The sequence below is a fragment of the Polyergus mexicanus genome, unplaced genomic scaffold (assembly GCF_030449975.1).
Source record: "Polyergus mexicanus isolate NDT 795.1 unplaced genomic scaffold, iyPolMexi1.0 SCAF_5, whole genome shotgun sequence".
In the NCBI taxonomy this organism is placed as follows: Eukaryota; Metazoa; Arthropoda; class Insecta; order Hymenoptera; family Formicidae; genus Polyergus; species Polyergus mexicanus.
The window spans coordinates 6,322,045-6,342,655 of NW_027223325.1; the positions used below are offsets into that span (position 1 = coordinate 6,322,045).

Consider the following 20,611-nt stretch of genomic DNA (forward strand, 5'->3'; position numbering starts at 1 on the left):
ATATAATATACCTGTATATAACTATAATATATACTATACCTATATATAACTACAATATATTTATACAATAATATAATATAACTCTATCTATAAATACAATAAATTTATATTTAAAATTTTTATTGATTAAAAAAATTTTTCTCTTACACACACATGCGTACTAATATTATATATTTATATAATCGATGTAACAATTATTAAACTAATATATATATATAAACATAAATATAAATATAAATATAATATAAATATATAATACCAATGTGCATGCGCGTTTGTATGTGTGTATGTAGAAAGAGAGAGAGAGAGAAAAAAAACTTCTTTTACTATCCACTCGGCATGTAATATTGTTGAAATACTGTAATGTTCAGAAATGGTACAGAAATATTCCATTAACATTTCAGTTGTAACTTTGCATCCGAAATATTTCAGAAATGTACTTGCATCATGTTTTTTAAAATATTGTATTTGCAATATTTCTGAAATCTTTCAAAAAGATAAAAAAGTTTGCTTTAATATTTGTATGTTTCTGTAACATTGCGGAAGAAATATTGCAGATGCAATGATTTAGAAACATTTCTGATACATGATGAAAGTAATATTACATTTACATTGCACGCGTTATATTTCTGAATGTTTCAGATGCAATATTGCATTTGTAATATTTCTGAAAATTTGCTGACAGATTTTAGAAACTTATAAAAAATTAGATATTATAATTGCATTTGAAATTTCTAGAATATGATATAATTATAAAATGCTGCATTAATGAAGAATTGTCAAAATTTTATTACAAAGTAATTATAGTCATAAAAACAAACATTTACTAGCTATATACACAGTCTTTATTGTTATTATTTATATTATTATTATTATTTGTTCTTATTTATTATTATTTATATTATTATTGCACAGTACTTTTCGCAATTACTATAAAAAGCAGTTCGCGTTTCATACTGCAAATAAGTATGTTTAATTAATTCTTCCGATACTTTTAACGCTTTAGTAATAAATAAATTCATAAGTTACATAATATGTACATGAGATAGGTTTCCAACTCATTAAAATAAGAATGGAATATGCAAACAGGAATGGACATTAGACATCGAACATATCTGGACGCATACTTATTAATACGAGACCAAGCCGTCAGCGTAAATAAAAGGCAAAGGGCGCGTTCCACTTAACGACCGCAACGCTCACGGTATCATTTCATTCTTGTTCACCGACAGTTAAACAAAGACAGATGATGCTTGCGGTCTTTAAGTGGAACGCGCCCATAGAGTATAGGCACGATAGGCACGACATTACTCCTTCAGTGCAGTTCTGGGAAAATTGAGAACAAAGACTGATGCAATCACGCAACAAAGCTGTTTTAGCAAAGTGTATTATTTATACATTTTACGATGTACAATGTTGAACTACAACATTTGTAAGATATCTACTGGTGATTTTCGCATTGTACCAATAACTTGGTTTTCGGAAAATAACGCAACATTCCAATGGCCTTCCTACGGAAATATAAATGAGGTTAATACAGCAATTTGTAACATATGTACGAGTCAGAAAATGACTGGGATGAAATAAGCCTTGATAAAATTTTAACGTCAAAGAGTAAGTAACAATTCTAATTTGATTGTTATTCATACCGTAAAAATCGAGGTCTCTTGGGCCACTGAAATGTCTTTGAGAGCCACTTTTATTTCTCTGTTTAGCTCACAGTGATTTAAGAAAAGTAAATTGTTACTAGTGAGAATACACGATAAACTAAAAAAACAAGCGTGAAATTTTAAATATTCAATTAGATTATTAAAATATAGTGATGCGAAACACTGATGGTCCAAGAGATCCCGATTTATGGTATATATATATATATATATGTATTCATGAAAATTTGAGTGTAAGAATTGTTTGGTTAATAGATGCATAATTAAATTTATGTGTATATATTTCTTTACAGATGATTACTCAAGCGCGAAAGACATTCTACAAATTAATCAAGTTGCATCTGATCAAGAATTATCTGAATTAGATGAAACTAAGTTGAAAAAATCAAGATCAAAGCGTCACAAGAAAAAATATCAATCTACAGATGATGCCTCCACTTTAAATGACGAAAATGACAACGGTGCTAAAACTAGGAAAAAAGTCAAAAAAGCCTCTTATGATAAATTGCCATTAAAACCAGCAAACTTTCAGTCTCTTTTGAAATGTACTAAAACTACAAATAAATCTCCAGGTGAGATAATTTCATAAAAATTTTATCATAACGCATTCAATAATTTTAAAATAAACACTTTAAAGTTTTTCGCTTTAGTATTGGTTGCTTTAATTGAATAAAACGAAATATTTGTGATAAATTAAAGATTTTTTTACCTTACAATTTCTTACTAATATTAAGGATTACAAATTTCAACATTTAAATATATTAAAATGCCTTAAGTTTCTTTTTTTGTAATGCATTCATCATATATTGCTTTTACAGATGCTACAAAAACTCGGATAAATGTCAAAAAGAAAACAGTAGCTGATAGTCAATTTAGTAGAAGTTCTTCATTAACATTACTTGCAAACTACGATAACAATGATAATCAAAGCAGTTCAACAGTACATGAAAAGAGTCTATTGAAACCAGTTGTAGATTTAACTAGTATTTCTAAGATTGAACAAATATGTTCAAGTCTTGTAGGTAAATATGTACAGTGTGTTATTGCATCAGTTCTAAAAATTTTTTTGATTAGTTGATTTTGTAATTATTTGATGTATTTTTTTTTTGTTTCAGAATTTAGCAAGGATATAATTAGCAAAATAAACAAACTCACAAGTTCAATTGAAGACTTGAATAAAAGAATACAGATAGTTGAAAATATCTTAAATACAGGAAGAGATAAACTAATAAATGAAAATTCGATAACTGACGAAATTGAAGATTTTATCCCATTGCAAACGGTTGACAAATTTAATGAGTTTGACAATAAATTAAATGAGTAAGTTTTTATGATAATGATGTCAATTATATATAGTATAAGTGTGTACAATTTAATTTATAATCAATTACAACTTTTAGAAGCTGCTCATCTTCATCGTAGTAATGTTGACGAGAATAATGTGCAACATAAAAGTATTGCACCTTGGTTAGCTCAAGCAAATTTACGTTTATCCAGAGAAAAGTAATAATACTAATTTTATATAAAAGCTGTACTGTATAAGTAGTATTAAAATTTGTATAATGTATTAAAATATATATATTTTTCAGAACTAAAATGGCAAAAAAAGAAGCATCACAAAATTACAGTGATGATGGAACTACGTCTAGAGACGAGGAGCAGACATAATTATTTTAAGCAACCTCTTTTATTAAGGAATGTAATTTTTTTAAAAATAAAAAAATTTTAAGAAACCATGACAAAATAGAAATGTTCAATTTTTATATATAATATATTGCAGAAACACTTCGGAAATATTTCATTCAAGGAATTGCAGATACATTTCAGATATATTACTGCAATATAATAGACATTTTGAAATAAATATAAAATGGAAGCGTTTGATTTTTTACATGCATTTTTATGATAATGTAAATTTCTGGTAAACGACTTCTGAGATATATCTCAGAAATATGTCTAATTCATTAATATTGATTATATTAATAAAAGTCGTTTACCAGAGATTTACATTATCATAAAAATGCATGTAAAAAAATCGAACACTTCCATTTTATATTTATTTTAAAATGTCTATTATATTGCAGTAATATATCTGAAATGTATCTGCAATTCCTTGGATGAAATATTTCCGAAGTGTTTCTGTAATATATTACATAAATATGTTTCAGAAATATTTCAATAATATCACCGAAATATTGCTGCAATTTTTCAGCAAGGTTGCATTTGAAATGATTACGGACATTGAAACATTGCAAAAACGGTGAAATATTTATGCAATATTGCTGAAAGATGTAATATTTCAAATAGAATACTGCAGCAATGTATCAGAAATATTACATGCCGAGTATGTATTTATAATATGCGTACGCCCGATATTCGTTATAGCTAAAAAAATTGTTGTTAATTAATTATATCTAATATGTATTAATTAATTTAATATGATTTATTCTCATAGGTTTCAATCTTAATATTGCAGAAAACAATATTCGAAATAAATCTTTAGAACTTCGCAAAAAAACAACAATTAACAAACAAGATAACATATCAATCTATATTTATTCTCTCCAAATTAAACATCATATTGCATATAATTTTATAATATATATAATATGACTATTTTAATATAATATATAACATATAATTTATATATAATATATAAATTTATATGTATGTGATTTTTTTGTTATTAAATATTATTCCAATGTTTTGATATACATGAGCGAAATCTCAAAAGAATCCTTAAGAACTATAAAAAAAGATAAAGTTAATCAAATAATTTAATATTTTGATTTTATTAAACATTTTCAAGAACTTATAAAATGTCTGTTTGCAAATAATTACAATTAAAAACTTTGATAACTTCAATGAAATTATGAAAAGCTCTCTGGTAAACGTGACATGTGTAATAATTTTTAAATTTGTTCTTAAATATTTTAAATTCTATGTTTCTCTCTTGTATCTTTGATATAATATGACTCATATTAAAAATTAATATATATTTATTATACATTACGTTGAAAGTTATTATATGGTTTGATTTATTATTATATATTTTGATTTCAGATAATATTTATGAAGACAATGAGGATTATAATAATGATCTAGATTATGATGCTTCGAATGATTCAGAAGATTCAGATGATGAATCAAATATTTCTATTGTTTCTCAAAGCTTTAATGAAAATGAAAAATCTAATACTACAAATAGTAGTCTTGATACATCGAAGTATACTTACGAAAGAAAAGCAAGTTGCAATGATACAAATCTTATTGTGCCTAAATCTCAAGAGAAAGGAGAAAATAAAAAATATTTTTACATGTATTGCAAAAAATTGTAAATTAAATTCGCAAGACACTTAGAGGCCGTCCATAAAAATGAAGCAGAAGTAAAAAAAATTATTTTGCTTCCTAAAGATAAATATAATAATCTATACCAGGGTTGGGAAGTAACGCGTTACTTGTAACGCTGTTACCGTTACAGTTACTTTTTTTCGGTAACTGTAACGGTAATGGCGTTACAAATTTTATTTGTAACGGAAAAAGTAACTTCGTTACATTTTTCGGTAACGAGTAACGAATTTAACAGTTACTTTTATCGTTACTTTTTTCAAATTTTTTGATTTATTTAAGATATTATTCTTGCTATTGTGCGTGATAAAATTTTTATCTTAACCGTAAAGCCGTAAGCAAATCGCCCAATTAGCATTCTTATTATTATGTTGTAAAAATGCTTGAATGTGATTGATCAACTTATAGCTCTTGCAGACCAGTGCGATGACCCGACGCGCGATATCCAATGAGAGCTTTATCTTTTCGGAAAAGCAGAGCTCTCATTTACTACCAGTTCTAAGTACCTTGCAACGAAAATTAGAAAATCTCAATAAATCTGACCTTATAGATTGCCATTCATTAGTTGAAGCTATTCAACAAGGTTTAAATAAAAGGTAACTTATTAATTTGATTAATACATATGTTATTTAATTTTAAATAAGAATTTAATTGAAAAATATTATTTTATTTTAAACTATTGATTCGAAAGTATTAATTTCAATAAAACAAACAATGTCGCTTAATTTACTATATTTGATTTTAGATTTCTTACAATATTTGAAACAAAAGAATTAATAATAGCAGCATGTTTACATCCAAAATTTAAGTTAAACTGGTTAACCGGAGAAAAAAGAAAACGTGCTGAAAATTACTTGGAGGATTTATTGGGAATCCGATCAACTGAAAATTCTTCAAAAGCTGGAAAATCTGACGATCACGATGATTTTTTCATTTTTGAGCAAAAGACGGTGCAAAATGAATCTGAACAAGAAGAATTGCAACGGTTTTTAAAATTAAATAATTGTAATATAGAAATGTTAAACGACTATCCAAAACTTAAAAAACTTTTTATTAAATATAATACAGCTCTACCAAGCAGTGCATCTGCAGAAAAAATGTTTAGCATCGGTGGCTCTGTATTAACACCACAAAGAGGGCATTTAAATGATGATACTATGGAGCAACAAATTTTATTAAAAATTAATAAAGAATTTCGATAAAATTTAATCATTTATTTTGTAATAAACCTTGAATGAAATCTTGCTTACAATTTTTTAAAAGTTTTTCTTATGCAAAATAAATTATTAGTTTGTATTGTAAAAAAGTAACGGAAATTGTAACGACTCGTTACTTTTTAGTAACTGTAACGGTAACGAGTTACTTTTTAAAATTAGTAACGAGTAACGGTAACGAGTTACTTTTTAGAAAAAATAACGGTAACGGTAACAGGTTTCCCAACCCTGATCTATACACATATCATTTTGAATCAAATATTGTATTATACATATCTTTATTTAAAAAAATTTTTATATTACTATTTTTCTTAGGTAATGCAGAAAAAAAGTCTATTATAGACACTATTAGAAAAGAAAGTAATTTTATATATAACACTAGCTCGCAGTTTAATACAGGAGAATTGATAGTATCTCGTAGACCTTCGAAAGCTGACAAACCTACATCAGATTTTATTTGTTGCCCAAAATGTAAAGGTTATTATACAAAAAATAATGTAAGGCATCATTTTCAAGGTTGCAACAAAAGAAGTATCGACAGATATGTTATGGTACTTGGTAGAAAAGTACAAGCACGAATACATAATAAAGCCAGTGATATATGGTTAGAAAAGTAATCTTCCCAATTTTAAAAGATGATAACGTGTGTAAAATAATAAGATATGATGAATTAGTGATACTTTGCGCAAATAAATTATGTAAAAAATTTAAGAATCAGCGTCACCATGATATGATAAGAGCAGAATTAGGCGTTTGAGGTCACTATTTAATTTCTATTAGGAAATTTACCATAATTCAAATATCACTAATTTTGCCTCAAATATATCAAGCATGCTATTATGACTCATGCATTTTAGCTATTAAAGATGGCTCAATTTGATCCTGATAAATTTAATACACCATCCGTTGTTATATGACTTGGTAGCTTATAAAAAAAATTGGGAAACTTATTAGCTATTGAATATATAAAAAGAGATGATAATGAGAATTTAAGGAATGTAAAAAATTTCTTGAAACTTTTAGAAAAAGATTATGGAACAACAATAAATAAAATAGCAGAGGAAACTGTAACGCAAAATAAAAGACATGGTAAAATTGAATTACCAAGTATGAAAGATATGTAGAAATTATATAATTATTTGAAAGAAAAAAAAGTATATTGTATAATGAGCTTGTTAAATCTTATAATTACAATATATGATTAGAATTATTAAAAGTAACACTCATTTCTATGCAAGTTTATAACAGAAGAAGAGCAGGTGAAACAGAAAAAGTTCTAATAGAAGATTACAAATGTTATAAAAATATCGGAGAACGCACAGATTCCGAAGTGTACAATTCATTATTAAAGGCAGGAAAAGAGGTAATATTATTATTTCTATTAATTATTAAATAAATCATTCTTTCTGTGTTTAAACATATTTTGTATCTAATGATTCATATTTTTCTTCTTTTAAATTACTTGTATTAAATATTTTTTTGTTGTTTATATTTTTTAATAATTTATCTTTCATGTTTTCTTCTGTTTATTGCATTAGGCTATTAAAAAATTTGTTACATTTGATATTAGAGATAAACTAGGTCGTACAGTACCTGTATTGTTGCATTCGCTTACAAGATTGCATCGAATTATTATTGCAACATAGATTATTGCAACATAGTTTACATAAAAACAATTAAATCATTATACTTTACCATCTAAATTATTTATTTCTGCTATTTCATTATCTTAATCATTTATTTCTGCTATTAAAGTATTTAGAGATGTGTCCAAAATCTCGTTTACAAGAAAACTAATATTTAAATCTGAAAAATAATTTAAACTTGTGGAAATTCGTAATAAATTTGCTTGCAAATTAAAATATTTGGTAACATTAATTAAATATGCTAATTATAAAATTATGATAATAATCTGATTATGTATTATAAACTTCATTTTATTGATTGATTATATTTCCTGTTTATTCAAAATTTCCAAAAATTCTTTCAAAAGTGCACTTGTAACAAAATTAGAATTATTACCCAAAATGCTAATGCATTAAGTTAATGCGTATAGAATTATGCCATGTTTCTATAAATATAACATTTTAATATTTAAATAAGTTATATCACCTATATTATTATTTGCTTTGTCATTCAGCAATTCAAAAAATGTATCACAAAAATTGGTTTTGGAGACACCTGATTGAACATTTGAAAAAGGAACTATAATTATACCGAATGACTGATAACTGATATTTTTATGAAAAGAAGGTTAAATAAAAGATAAATATCTCGACTTTTATGAAAAAATAAGTTTATATAAAAATGGATTAAAACACTATACTCGAGAGGGTTGCGTTCGAAAACACTACCCGTATGCACACGAACGTCGTTCTGTCTTTGTTATTTAAAATTGAACTTAATAGTGGGCGACACGGTAGCCAATCAACTTACAATTTTTCCATAAGAGCTCATTCGTTTAAAGTTAATGAGAGATTCTTTTACAGTTAATGAGATATTAGAAGTTCATAAAAGTTTTATGAGTTATTTAAATCATAAGAGATGTGTAAAAAGGTAAAAGTATTAAAGTTCTAGCATAAATGGTAATTTCCAAATTTATATATAGCAGCAGAATGGGACAGTTTTCAGATTATTTTTCAACAAGTTGAAAACTTGTAGTTTTCAACAAGCTAATACCAAAATATCTAAATATTGATCCCAATTTATATAATAACAATTTTAATTAATTTTTTTAGAAAAACGTAGATCAAAACTGTAATTTTCTCTTATCATTTATCCATATGTTTGCAAATATGTCCAATGGCAGTTATAAGAACTCAATAAATTTAATGTATTAAAAGACTATATATTTACTTTATATAAGATTTATCAATTAGTTAATATTGTAATTAAACTCTTTGTAAACATATATAACATATATAAAGCTTATCTTGTAAATAATAACAGTTATACATTTTTTGTATAAAAATTTTGTATCTATTGGTGGTTTTAAGGACTTTATATAAACAAATGAAAGAACGGTAGTTTTCAGAACAGTTCTTAAAACTGCCGATATACATATATAGTTTTCAGGACCGACCTGAAAAACACCGAAAGTCCTTGAAATTGCCGATTCATGCCAAAAATCGTCCCAAAAGCTGCCTCTTGACATACATATATATATATACACATTCTATTTTAATAAATGCAGTTAAAATTTAGATGGATATTTTTATTTTTATTAATATCTATTTTACAATTTCAGTTCTTTATATGCACATAGATATCAGTTGCAATCAATGTAACTTACGATATTATACAGTGTAAATAAGCTATATCTATTATAGCTCAATTGCGTGTGATAATCGCTGCTCTCATTGTCATAAAATATGATAAGACTGATGTTAGGAACTGCAAACACAGTATAAACTTCTTGAGAAATATTATACATTAAAAATAAAAAATTAGAGATATTGAAAAATATATTTCTCACACTCGCATAATATTCTAAAGTGAGAGCGGGTAATAAGCCATTCATAAATATCAGAAATGGTTTCCGGCTTTTTTGAAGCATCATGAAAATATTATTCTTCATTTTTTGTGATTTACCAATCCACGATGCGCTATAAATTGACCAAGCAAATTGTGTGCTCTGTAAATAGAAAAATATACTTAACTTACATATCTCATTTATATCTATATCTATAATTTATTATAGATAAGAATAAAGACGGAACGAATGTGGTGAGGCGAGAACGATTTATTTGACAACATAACATTTAATTCGAAATAATTATGTACAGTATTTACAATTTTCTTGCTTTCAGAATGAATTCCGCGAGCAACAGATCTCTAACAAGTGAAAATTAGTAACAAGATTCGTTTTGCGGTCCGCAAGCTACGGAGATGCAAAAGGAGCAATCTTACTAAAAATTGTCTATCTCTTTTGAAACTGCTAATTGCTGATAAATGATGCGTATACTTTCGAGACTGGCTGCGAAATACGCCTTGTTTTTTCCGTGCAGTCCATTTATTGAAGCGTGCTCTTGAAAGAGATTGGCAAAACTTCCAGTGACAGATTTTGCGTGAGGCTTTGTATTCTTGTTTATATGGAGATCTTCCTAGAAGGGTATTAACAATTGCGGGTTTTGTTACCATTTTGTTATTGCGCGCCGAGAGTTGTTTCAGCTGAGTGGCAGGCTGTGATTGGGCGCCAGTGGCGTTAATTTTCAAGGAAGTGATAGACTCTTGATGATAATCTACTTAATTTTACTGATTGGCGTGAACCGAGCCACATTGCATGACATCATCAAATGCGGCAATTGTAAGCGCTCATCTCCTCTCTCATCCAGAGCTGCCAGTTCATGGGAAATGGGAGCCCCCATCACTTACTACAGGATTTACTAACACAGACATAGCCGCTATGTCATAGCGTGTACGTGTAGCTTCGTGCATGGGGCAGGCTACGAACTTCGTAGCGGCTACGTCTGTGTTAGTAAGTCCCGTGGTAAGTGGTGGGGGCTCCCATTTCTCACAAACTGGCAGCTCTGCTCTCATCGCTCTCCGCTCGATCACAAATTATAAAAATTATTATAATTATTATAAATCATTATAAATTTATGTAAACCTAGATATTAGCGCCGACCTCACCGATTTCAATGACCTTGACATATGTTGTCAAGGACATGGCTCTGAGTAACTTGCAAAAAATTTTAGCTGTCGCTTGTTGTTTATTAGAAAGTTATTAACAATTAAATGATATGGTAAGAACATGTATTAAATGCGATAATCTGAACTTCTCCATTGCATGAGCATTATATATTTAAATATTTAGTTGTATATTTAAGTTATCAATTGTATATTTAAATAATTGCACTGGAAAGGGTTTAGGATTAAACCAAATTTTAATTTTAAGTCGGAAATAAGTTTGAGTTAGGTTATATCTTCTGGAAGTGGAACCCCCAAGGCGTCCACGCATATACTTTACAACGCGAAGCGAGGTCCATCCTACAATTCTTGTGTGAGTGGGAAAGTATATGCATGAACGTGGAGTTTCGCCCCCCCCCCTTCGGGGGCTCCACTTCCGAAAGATGTAACCTTACCCAAACCTATTTCTGATTTAAAACTAAGGTAAATATACGAAAAAGGGGACCCAGCCCCAGTGATGCCAGAAACGGGTCCCGCGGCTCACGTGTCAGCAATGAAAGGGATAACGCACACAAGCGCGAACCGCGTACATGTGCGTTCTGCGCTGCGCAGAGCTGCCAGTTTCTGGCATCACTGCCCAACCCCAATGACCTTGACCTTGACATATGTTGCCAAGATCATCGCCCTGAGTAACTCAAAAGGTGTTAGCCGTCGCTCGTTTTTTATTAAAAAATTATTAACAAAAGAAGTTTGAAAAATATAGCAATTATTTTTAATATTGAAGAGCATAAACAACTAATATGTATGAGAAAATAGTACATGTATAAACAAAAGAAAGTTAGCATTTACAGCAGTAAATCGTTGATATATTGAACAATCTTATTGTTAAAGCAGCGACTAGTTGGTATAGAAAAGTATATATAAAATTTTATGTGTTAGAAAGCGTAAATAGCTTATATTTAAATTCAATGCGTCTACACAATGCGCATACATTTTCTCACCCATACAAGAATTGTGGGGTGGACTTCACTTCGCGTTATAAAGTATAATGTGCATAGACATAGTGGATTCCGCCTCTCCCACGGGGCGGGCTCTATTTCGAGAAGATATAATCTAACCTAACCCAAAACAAATTTTAGTTTTAAATAAAAAATAGGTTTGGGGTAGGTTATATCTTTCGGAAGTGGAGCTCCTTCATATGGAGAGGACGCACTGCTTCCATGCATATACTTTCCCACCCACCCAAAAATTATGGGGTGGACCTCGCTTCGCGTTGTAAAGTATATGCGTGGTGAGTTCCGCCAATCCTTTCCTACGGAGGGGCTTCACTTCCGAAAGGTATAAACTAACCCAAACTTGTTTCTGATTTAAAATTAAAATTTGGTTTAATCCTACAACCCCTCCTCCGCTGATGCCATTACTTAAATGTACAACTAATAACTTAAATGTACAATTAATAACTCAAATATACAATAATAAATTAAATATAAAATTAAATATTTAAATATATAACACTCATGCATAGAGAAGTTCAGATTATCGAATTTAATACGTGTTCTAATCGTATCATTTAATTGTTAATGATTTTGTAATAAGCAATGAGTGATGGCTAAAATTTTTTGCAGTTACTCAGGGCCATGTTCTTGACAACATATGTCAAGGTCATTGAAATCGGTGAGGTCGACGCTAATATCCAGGTTTATTTTATTTTATAATTTTATATATATGCTATAGTTGGAAAAGTTATGGTAATTATTTATTATAACGGACCCAGGTCTAATGACGTTGACCTTGACATATGTTGTCAAGGAAATAATCCTGAGTAACTTTTCCTTATAACTTAATCAGCGGTTATTGTTTATTAAAAAGTTATTAACAAATAAAGTTTGAGAAATAAAATATAATTTCATCCGCGTCAAGACGTTGTATAATTCAAATCAAATTTTGAGAAATAGGTTTGGGTTAGGTTATATCTTCTGGTAGTGGAGCCCCCCCGTAGGGAGGAGTGAAACCCACTGCGTTCACGCATACATTTTCCCATTCACACAACAATCGTGAAGTAAATCTCGCTTCGCGTTGTAAAGTATATTCATGGACACAGTGGGTTCCGCCCCCTTCCCCTCCATTTCCGGGAGATAACCTAAACCTATTTCTGATATAAAACTAAAATTTGATTCAAGTTACATTATATAACTCAAATCAAATTTTTATTTCAAATCTAACTTCAACCTTAAATATCTCAAAAATTATAAAAGATCGCCGATTAAGTTATAAGGAAAAGTTACACATGATTATATCCTTGACAACATATGTCAAAGTCAACATCATTGGAGCTGAGTCCGTTATAGTAAATATTAATTACCCTTTTACATAACGTGTACAAATCCTGATGTTGTATCGATATCCGTATCTCGTCACTATATTCAAGTGTTATGTTGGCATATGGATTGTACGTATGAGAATCTTGACGATACGATCGTCAAAGATCGGTTCAACTTCGATATTCAAAATGTTGATCATATTGTTCAAGTATTTCGTACGACGAAATCCAATGATTTTAAAAATTCGTGATTCATCGCGCTGAGCTTTTTTTTAGTGTAACCAGATATCTGATTATTGTCACCCGATACCGCAGTTACTTGCCTTCTCGCAAAAATATTGTCCCTCGTAAAAATATAATCTCTCGAATGCTCCGTGCTTTTGTTCAGAATGAGCATCTCATTTGTCATATGCTATTATTTTTGCCGCCGCTGTATATACAATCTTACAGTAATTTCTTTTCTTCGAAAATCGTGAAATCGTCCTTTTTGATCAACAATGCGTTAAATCAGTAATGCTATCGCGACAATCGGTAGATAAATGATCTGTACTGGCGTTTCCGATATCTTATATCCTGGCAGTACGCTCGAAAATTCATGTATAGTGTGTATGTGCTTGTCATTGCTGTACGCACCAGTGGTTATGCTGCATTCTATACGAATAATATCTACGTTAATAATATTTATCGGTACATCCGATTCGTATCATTTCCGAGGTTCTAATATACGATTTAATAAGAATCCTAACAACGATTCTACGTTGTCTTGTTTACTAAAATTTATTCTATAGATACTTTTGATTTCGCTCTATAGCATTATGTATTATCTATAGTATTATGATTAGTACGAAGTATTATTGGATATTGGCTATGTTCTTTGATATTATCTTCAATCATCCTCTCGCGCGACATCTTCATCATTAACAATATCATTGGGACCAACTACATCAATATCGTAAAATTGCACATAGGAGATAATCATTTATAGCATGTAATTCATATGATCCCTCGGAAATCATAATTTTCTTATCGTTATCAAAGTAAAATTTATTATTTCAAGAATTCACATTGAGTATCGTATGATAAGTTTCAAAGTCCGTTAAACTAACCTAATAAACGTCAATGTTTAAATCTATAGTTGGAAAGTATCTTCCTGCAAGAACGCTACTCTTGCCAGTCAACGTAAATGTGAGTGACATGTTGAAAAACTGTCGAATGAATACTGAGTCGCGATGGTTAATCGTGAGACTTTAAATTCATTTCTATCTATTGTTTGAAGAAATCATAGACACAACTGTCCACGAATACTTTAATTATGATTTTGATAGGACATGTGATTGTATTCTATATTCGCCACATTCTGTCCAAAATATCACACATTTTTTTAGACGGTCGAAGATTGTTAAAACTATAAAAGTATACTATCTGATTATCCCTCTTTGCATATATTATCCAATGAGTACTGGAACCATTGATATCATCCAAATTGACGATACCGTTCTCATACCGTTTATCGGTAAATTATTGCGCATTGAAATGCCTCTAAAGAATGGTATATGCATAAGTCTTTCAAATTGTTCCAATTACACATTGGTTGTTACACCGACAGGCCATTTTTACCATTTTCTTGACGTTTTTTTTTGGCCGTTACTGAGAACCCTCATCCACGCTTGTATGGAGCGAGATAAAGTTCGTGACATTCCATGGCACGATTATGACGTTGCATTTCTAAAAGCTGACGTAGCGCCGCCTCGAAATCATTGACCGCCTTTGTGATTTTCGCTGCTCCGTCAGCCAAAAAACCGAGAACTCTCAATAATGCTAAAATTGGTAACATACCACAGCGCTTCGTTACAGGAAGTATTCGTTTTTTCACAGTCTTTTTCTTCATCGATGATTTTTTGGTTTTCATCCCCATACCGAATTTTGTCTTTGCTTTCATAGCTACCCAAACAGCTGTAGCGGCTGCTCTTTCGCCAAGAATTGTATCTCTTGTTGTAATACGTGTTCGCATTTTTGCGGCGAGTATATTATGCACAACGTGTCGTTCGCCGAGATAGTTGCTTCGAGAATAAGCTATGTCATGCTCGCGACACGTTGCATCCAATGGATTGATATCTAGATCGCCTCTAGCCAATCGTGTTTCTAAATGAGTTCCCGGTCCGCAAAACTGATAGCCTGGAATATGCAATTCGATAGGAAGTACGTTTATCGCACGATTTAACAAACCTCTTATAATTTTCGCTGGCATTTGCCATAAACTTTTATTAACGGTGTTGAACCATCGATACGTGTTTGCTGCCATGGCAAATTATGTCATGCATCGACGATATTGTCGAAGCTCTGAATCAGCTTTTATATGTTGTCCTTTTGGAAGCTTGTCCCACAATTGTTCCACGTAGCTATCAAAGTCTCGCAGTAAAATAATCTTGGGGATAACCTGTAACTACTCAGTGGTAAACTCGAGAATATCGCTATTAATCGATAGAAGAAGAAACATTTTCGAGATTGAGCGGTTTCGATTCGTAACATAACCTTTATAAATAGAGCCCCGATGACTTATTTTCCAGAAATCTGATTTGAGATTTGCGAGAGCAAACACGCGGTTCGTGCGACAAGCGACTATAATGAAAATCACAAATTTTGACGATAAAATATAAGTGTCGTAACCCGACTAATTTCTTAATATATTAAAAGATAAAACAATAGAGTAAAACAGAAAAGAGTAAGAAAGAGCTGAGTGAAGCAAAGCATTAAAATTAGAAAAGAGATCAAGGAAAGATAATTAAGAAAGAGTAAAGTAATAAAAGAATATTAATAAAATAAAAGTAAGATACGTGACTAAAGAGAAGGAAGTCACGGTCAAGTTCTCGGAAGCTGAGTAAGCAGCTGACGAGACAGACTGACAAGCGGAGCACGAGACATGCTCCGGTCAGGGACACCACACTCCTCCCTAATCAACGATCTAATTAATTAAGATATATAATAAGCGCGAGATAAACCGACGCTCGCTACTCACTCGCTCAGTAATATTATCGAAGTGCCCTACGTATCGCGCCCGACTATTATAATCGCAAATAAGTGAAAGTGTATTAAATCTGGCAAAATATACTAAATTATACCTAACGTCCGGGAGTGTCTTATTCTGAGCGTGGATCCTAACTCTTTGGGCGTACAAATCCCGAAAGACCTCTTCCTTAGCGGCTAGAGGCACAACAAGAAGAAGACGTCGCATTGGAGAGACACTTTAAACCAATTAACTAATCTCTAAAACAGATTATCGAAAATATCATATGGAATCGAATGCGAAAATCGAGCCATTTAGTATGTTCGAACAGATGCACCTGAAAAAAGAGTAAAAGTACCATATAGTACAAAGCAAACAGTCAAATATATCATTGAACTGTTCACTAGTAACTTCTATACCAGATCAATCAAAACATAAGCGAATGAAACAATTATCATATGCGGTTACTTCTATTCCGATAAATAACGTATAACCAAATCAAATATTGCAGGAAAGACCGTCTCCAACTGTGGATGAAATTTTCGAAACCATGCCTGAAACGCTTGTGACGTTGATTCAACATCAATTACAAAAGGTAACGAGGTTCAAAATACACTGCGCACACACTTGGATCAATTAAGACAAAAATACGTGAGACCTATTTTGATTCAAGATAAAAATACCAATATGGATTATGCATACGTTGTTAAATTTTGCAATGAAGGAATGATCATTGGTGATAAAATTTTTGACGTGGATAAGGATGACAATATAATTATCGGTGGAATAAAATACGTGGGAACACCAGGTCTGTACGAGTTGATATTCAAGAAAATTCCCGACTTATATCTAACATGAGAATGATATAATTAGTAGTGTTACTAGGAGAGCTCTAACACAGGTCCTCTGAGGGAAGGCGAGGGGCGAGGGGGAACCGGCGCGGAAGGGTATGACGTCACGCGGGGGGACCGCAGCGGAACGATAGGCGCGGGTGCCGCGGAGAGAGAGGAAAGGGAACGCGGCAAAACGGAAGGCGAGGGGTCCGCAGAGAGGGGGGAAGGGGAACGCGGCGAAACGGTAGGCGAGGAACCCGCGGGGAAGAGGGAACGCACGCGTCACCGAGTAGGTGTGAGAGAGATAGCACGAGGCGTCTGCAATGTGTAAGAGAGGGACAGCGCGAGGCATGCACTTGGGAGAGAGAGAGAGAGAGGGATAGCGCGAAGCATGCACGTGGATGATACGGCGTTCGCAAGGCGGGGTGAGAAGCATAGCGCAAGGCATGCACGCGTGTAGGAGAAGGATAGCGTCCGCATTGGCGTGGGAAAAGGATGACGTTCGCGGGAGAAAAAGAGATAATGCGAGGCATGTATGTGGGAAAAGGAAAGAAGAAGGCACAGAAATAATCGATATTTTTTAATATAATAATAATAAGTTTATTCAATAATTGTGTATATAATACAATGTGTGTATGTGTGTGTGTGTGTGTGTTAAAAGTAATAATAAAAAATAATAAAAATAATAAAAATATAAAATATATAGGCGGGGCTCCTTCTAAAACAGAAAAAAATTTTATTAATTAATTCAAATATAATATTTTTAAAATAGATACAATTAATTCTTCGAGTATTTCAATGTAGTTCTCACCCGTAACAAGACGTCAGCTATGTTTTATATATCAAAATCCCAATCCTTGGACGTCACTATATAATGATCTCGCAGACAATGATCCAAATCTGTTGTACGAGATTTCTTCAAGCCGATTGCTTGACCTTGCACCATTTGTACAATTGAAGTAACAGGAGTGTTTGTCGATAGCGCCGGGACACGGACATCTAAGCGTTTGTCTTTTTTGCGTAACGAATGTCTTAAATTTTCAAGTCGCGCGATTCGGCTAGCCAGCGATTGAATTCCATGTCCCTGTTGTGACATCTCGAGTCGGTACTGTTCTTCCAACCACTCGAGACATTTAAGGCATGTTCTTTCCCATAACTCGCATGCACACACCAAGTTCACCTGTATGAAATCCTCTCATAGAAATTGTTCTAATTCCGCAAAATGTTCGGAGTCCCCCATATTTCCTATTTAAGTCTTTTCACAACACAAGTTTTGTCCAGCTTATACAGTGCAAATTGGGCACATATTGCAGGGCATTATCTGGTACAGCGGTTTTCTACATTCTCCGCAAAACGATTCCAGGAATAGGTCATAAATTGCACTTTCATGCTATCGCACAACACGAATATTCGAAAATAAGTCTGAAATACGCATAAAACAGCATGTGCAAATTTTTTCGTTGTCTTCACTTTTATAGTAAAAGTAATATACAGCACATTTTTACCGTACCTAAACTATTTATTTCAACTCGGTTTAAAGTACGTTGATTTATGTCCATAATAACACTACTGCAATCACTATTGTAATCGGAATCCTCCGAAAGTATGCGGTCTTCGTCTGATGAATCGTCCGACAAATTCTCAATTTCCATCAAGTTGTAATCTTCGAGAATGACATCCTCATCAGCCATAACACATATTGTTAAGATCGTCATAAGGGCGAAGACGGTTGCGTATTATAACGTTACACACTCCTCTCGATTATATATATAATATTTTAGTTTCATATCTTTTGTCTCCTTCTAATTGGAGTACCACGTTTCATCTACCTCATCATTTTTCTACATCTTTAGCAGAGTGTGTCGAGAGAAAGATTTAAGTTTTGCAGATTGTGCATATCTATTACATCGTTTTATTCATACATAAAGGATGGGATAAATAATTAAATTCACAGATAATTAGTAAAATAACTTATTTATTACAAGCTTCGTGGAGAATATCATTTACAGCACATGTCAATAACTCGCAATCTATGAGCGATTCGCTGTTAAACATATCACTTTCATGTATCGTTTTTGCAGCGTCGCATACATTAGCGATATTATTCTGTTGTAAAACAGTTACAAATTGTTTGAATTTTTCATTTACAATATGCGTATTTTCGCATAACCAGTAATACATATGATCTATGCATTTTTCAAAATCGAATAAATAGAATAGAGTTGGCGGTTTCATATATAAAGAATTATTAGATAATCCTATTTTTATAATATTCGAATCAGATATTTTAACCACTTCGAATGTCAAATCTCGAATCCGCAATGGGATTTCAGTCGATTGTAGAAGCCGTTCAATGTCCGCACGTTTCTGCATTAGCGATTTCCACATTTCAAAAGGCAATATTATTTGATTGCCCCAATTATCGCCGAGAACCAATTCCACGCAAGATACAGCTCCACCGTTTATTCCAATGTCCAAATATTTGTACGACGTCGGGGTTAAGGCGTATCGTCTTCCGAGTATACGAACCGCGCGACGAGGCTCGGATGAAATGCTAGGGAGTAAAAACAATATTATTTATATAAATATTTAAAAGGTGTAAAAAAATATTTAAAGTATAAAAATTCTTCAAGTTAATTAAAACTTACTTGTTACATTTTTTCTTCTTACACGGTGAAGTTTCATCAGCATCTTGAATCGGAGCGTAATAATTCATGCGGTTTCCTTTAGTGGGATACATTTTTATATGAACCTTTCACACAAGTGGTCGATGCAATACTGAACGTATTGAACGTATTGATATTTAAAATATGTATTAGCGTTGCAAAATTGCAATGTACTGGGGATTATTGATGACGCGTATTTTTTTTTATTTTTTTATTCGAGCGCCGATATACGGCTGCTTCGCTATGACATCATCACCAGGTGTGAGATTTAGCCAAATGCACAAAAATGCAACGTAATATAAAATTTTCAAGCGCTAATGTGCGGCTGCTTTGCGATGACATCATCCTCAGATATCCAAACGCGCGTGTCAAAACATGACAAAATCGTGAAATATAAGAATAATTATCAAGGTTAAATTGCACTAACATACTTGGACAGCAGCGTGTAATTTGAAACTTTTGCGATGCACCTGGGATTTGACATCATCTCTAGACGACAAAAAAAATGCAATAATCGACATTAGTCAAAATGTACGTGACAAATCGCAAAATAAAGATTTAGTTGATACACATGATGGAAAGAGACATCAAGATAGAATATAAAATCATGGTAAAGAGGCACACCCTGTCAGTATTTTCGCAAAGAGTTCCGAGACAAGAGCTATTAATAAGCGCATCTTGTTAGCAAAAATTTTTGGCATAAATTTAGAAATATAGCGGAAAACAATGCCGAACGAAATCTACGCGAGCAATCTGCAACGGTAAATTCGATAGAGGAGTACGTTGCGTGGGAGCAACGATGCGACGAATACATCGAATCGGTGGAAGAGCAAAGCCGAATCGAACGTCCACGATTATCGATCGGGATTCGACAATCGATGATTACTCGAGTCGCACAACTCGAGGGATTGAAGAATTCGTTACACAGGC

At 31.9% G+C, this 20,611-nt stretch overlaps 2 protein-coding genes across 3 annotated transcripts; both read left to right on the forward strand.

Annotated features, from left to right (window-relative positions):
- Positions 1-1,145: 1,145 nt before the first annotated feature.
- Positions 1,146-3,468, forward strand: LOC138933298 (putative leucine-rich repeat-containing protein DDB_G0290503). Its single transcript, XM_070295898.1, has 6 exons — positions 1,146-1,614; positions 1,961-2,239; positions 2,486-2,689; positions 2,783-2,987; positions 3,068-3,170; positions 3,257-3,468. The coding sequence occupies exons 1-5, from the start codon at positions 1,554-1,556 to the stop codon at positions 3,087-3,089; spliced, it is 771 nt and encodes a 256-aa protein (XP_070151999.1). The 5' UTR covers positions 1,146-1,553; the 3' UTR covers positions 3,090-3,170; positions 3,257-3,468.
- Positions 3,469-3,861: 393 nt separating this feature from the next.
- On the forward strand, positions 3,862-6,149 carry LOC138933505 (uncharacterized). 2 transcript variants are annotated; one of them, XM_070296253.1, is made up of 5 exons: positions 3,862-4,011; positions 4,731-4,912; positions 5,424-5,611; positions 5,761-6,000; positions 6,084-6,149. In XM_070296253.1, exons 1-5 carry the CDS (start codon positions 3,987-3,989, stop codon positions 6,118-6,120), a joined length of 672 nt encoding a protein of 223 aa, XP_070152354.1. In that variant the 5' UTR covers positions 3,862-3,986; the 3' UTR covers positions 6,121-6,149. The 2 variants fall into 2 exon arrangements, 1 of the variants encoding a protein (XP_070152354.1); XR_011446971.1 differs by lacking the exons at positions 3,862-4,011; positions 6,084-6,149 and having other exon boundaries at positions 4,737-5,053; positions 5,433-5,611; positions 5,761-5,993.
- The last annotated feature ends 14,462 nt before the right edge of the window (positions 6,150-20,611 follow it).

What these genes read in the sequence shown, in the direction of transcription:
- LOC138933298 (XM_070295898.1), top strand. Translation starts at nt 1,554, where the DNA reads ATGTACGAGTCAGAAAATGACTGGGATGAAATAAGCCTTGATAAAATT. An exon ending in AACTACAAATAAATCTCCAG is followed by an intron (nt 2,240 to 2,485) that starts GTGAGATAATTT and finishes TTGCTTTTACAG; the next exon opens with ATGCTACAAAAACTCGGATA. An exon ending in AATATGTTCAAGTCTTGTAG is followed by an intron (nt 2,690 to 2,782) that starts GTAAATATGTAC and finishes TTTTTGTTTCAG; the next exon opens with AATTTAGCAAGGATATAATT.
- LOC138933505 (XM_070296253.1), top strand. Translation starts at nt 3,987, where the DNA reads ATGTATCAGAAATATTACATGCCGA. An exon ending in CAACAAGGTTTAAATAAAAG is followed by an intron (nt 5,612 to 5,760) that starts GTAACTTATTAA and finishes ATTTGATTTTAG; the next exon opens with ATTTCTTACAATATTTGAAA. An exon ending in GAACAAGAAGAATTGCAACG is followed by an intron (nt 6,001 to 6,083) that starts GTTTTTAAAATT and finishes AATATAATACAG; the next exon opens with CTCTACCAAGCAGTGCATCT.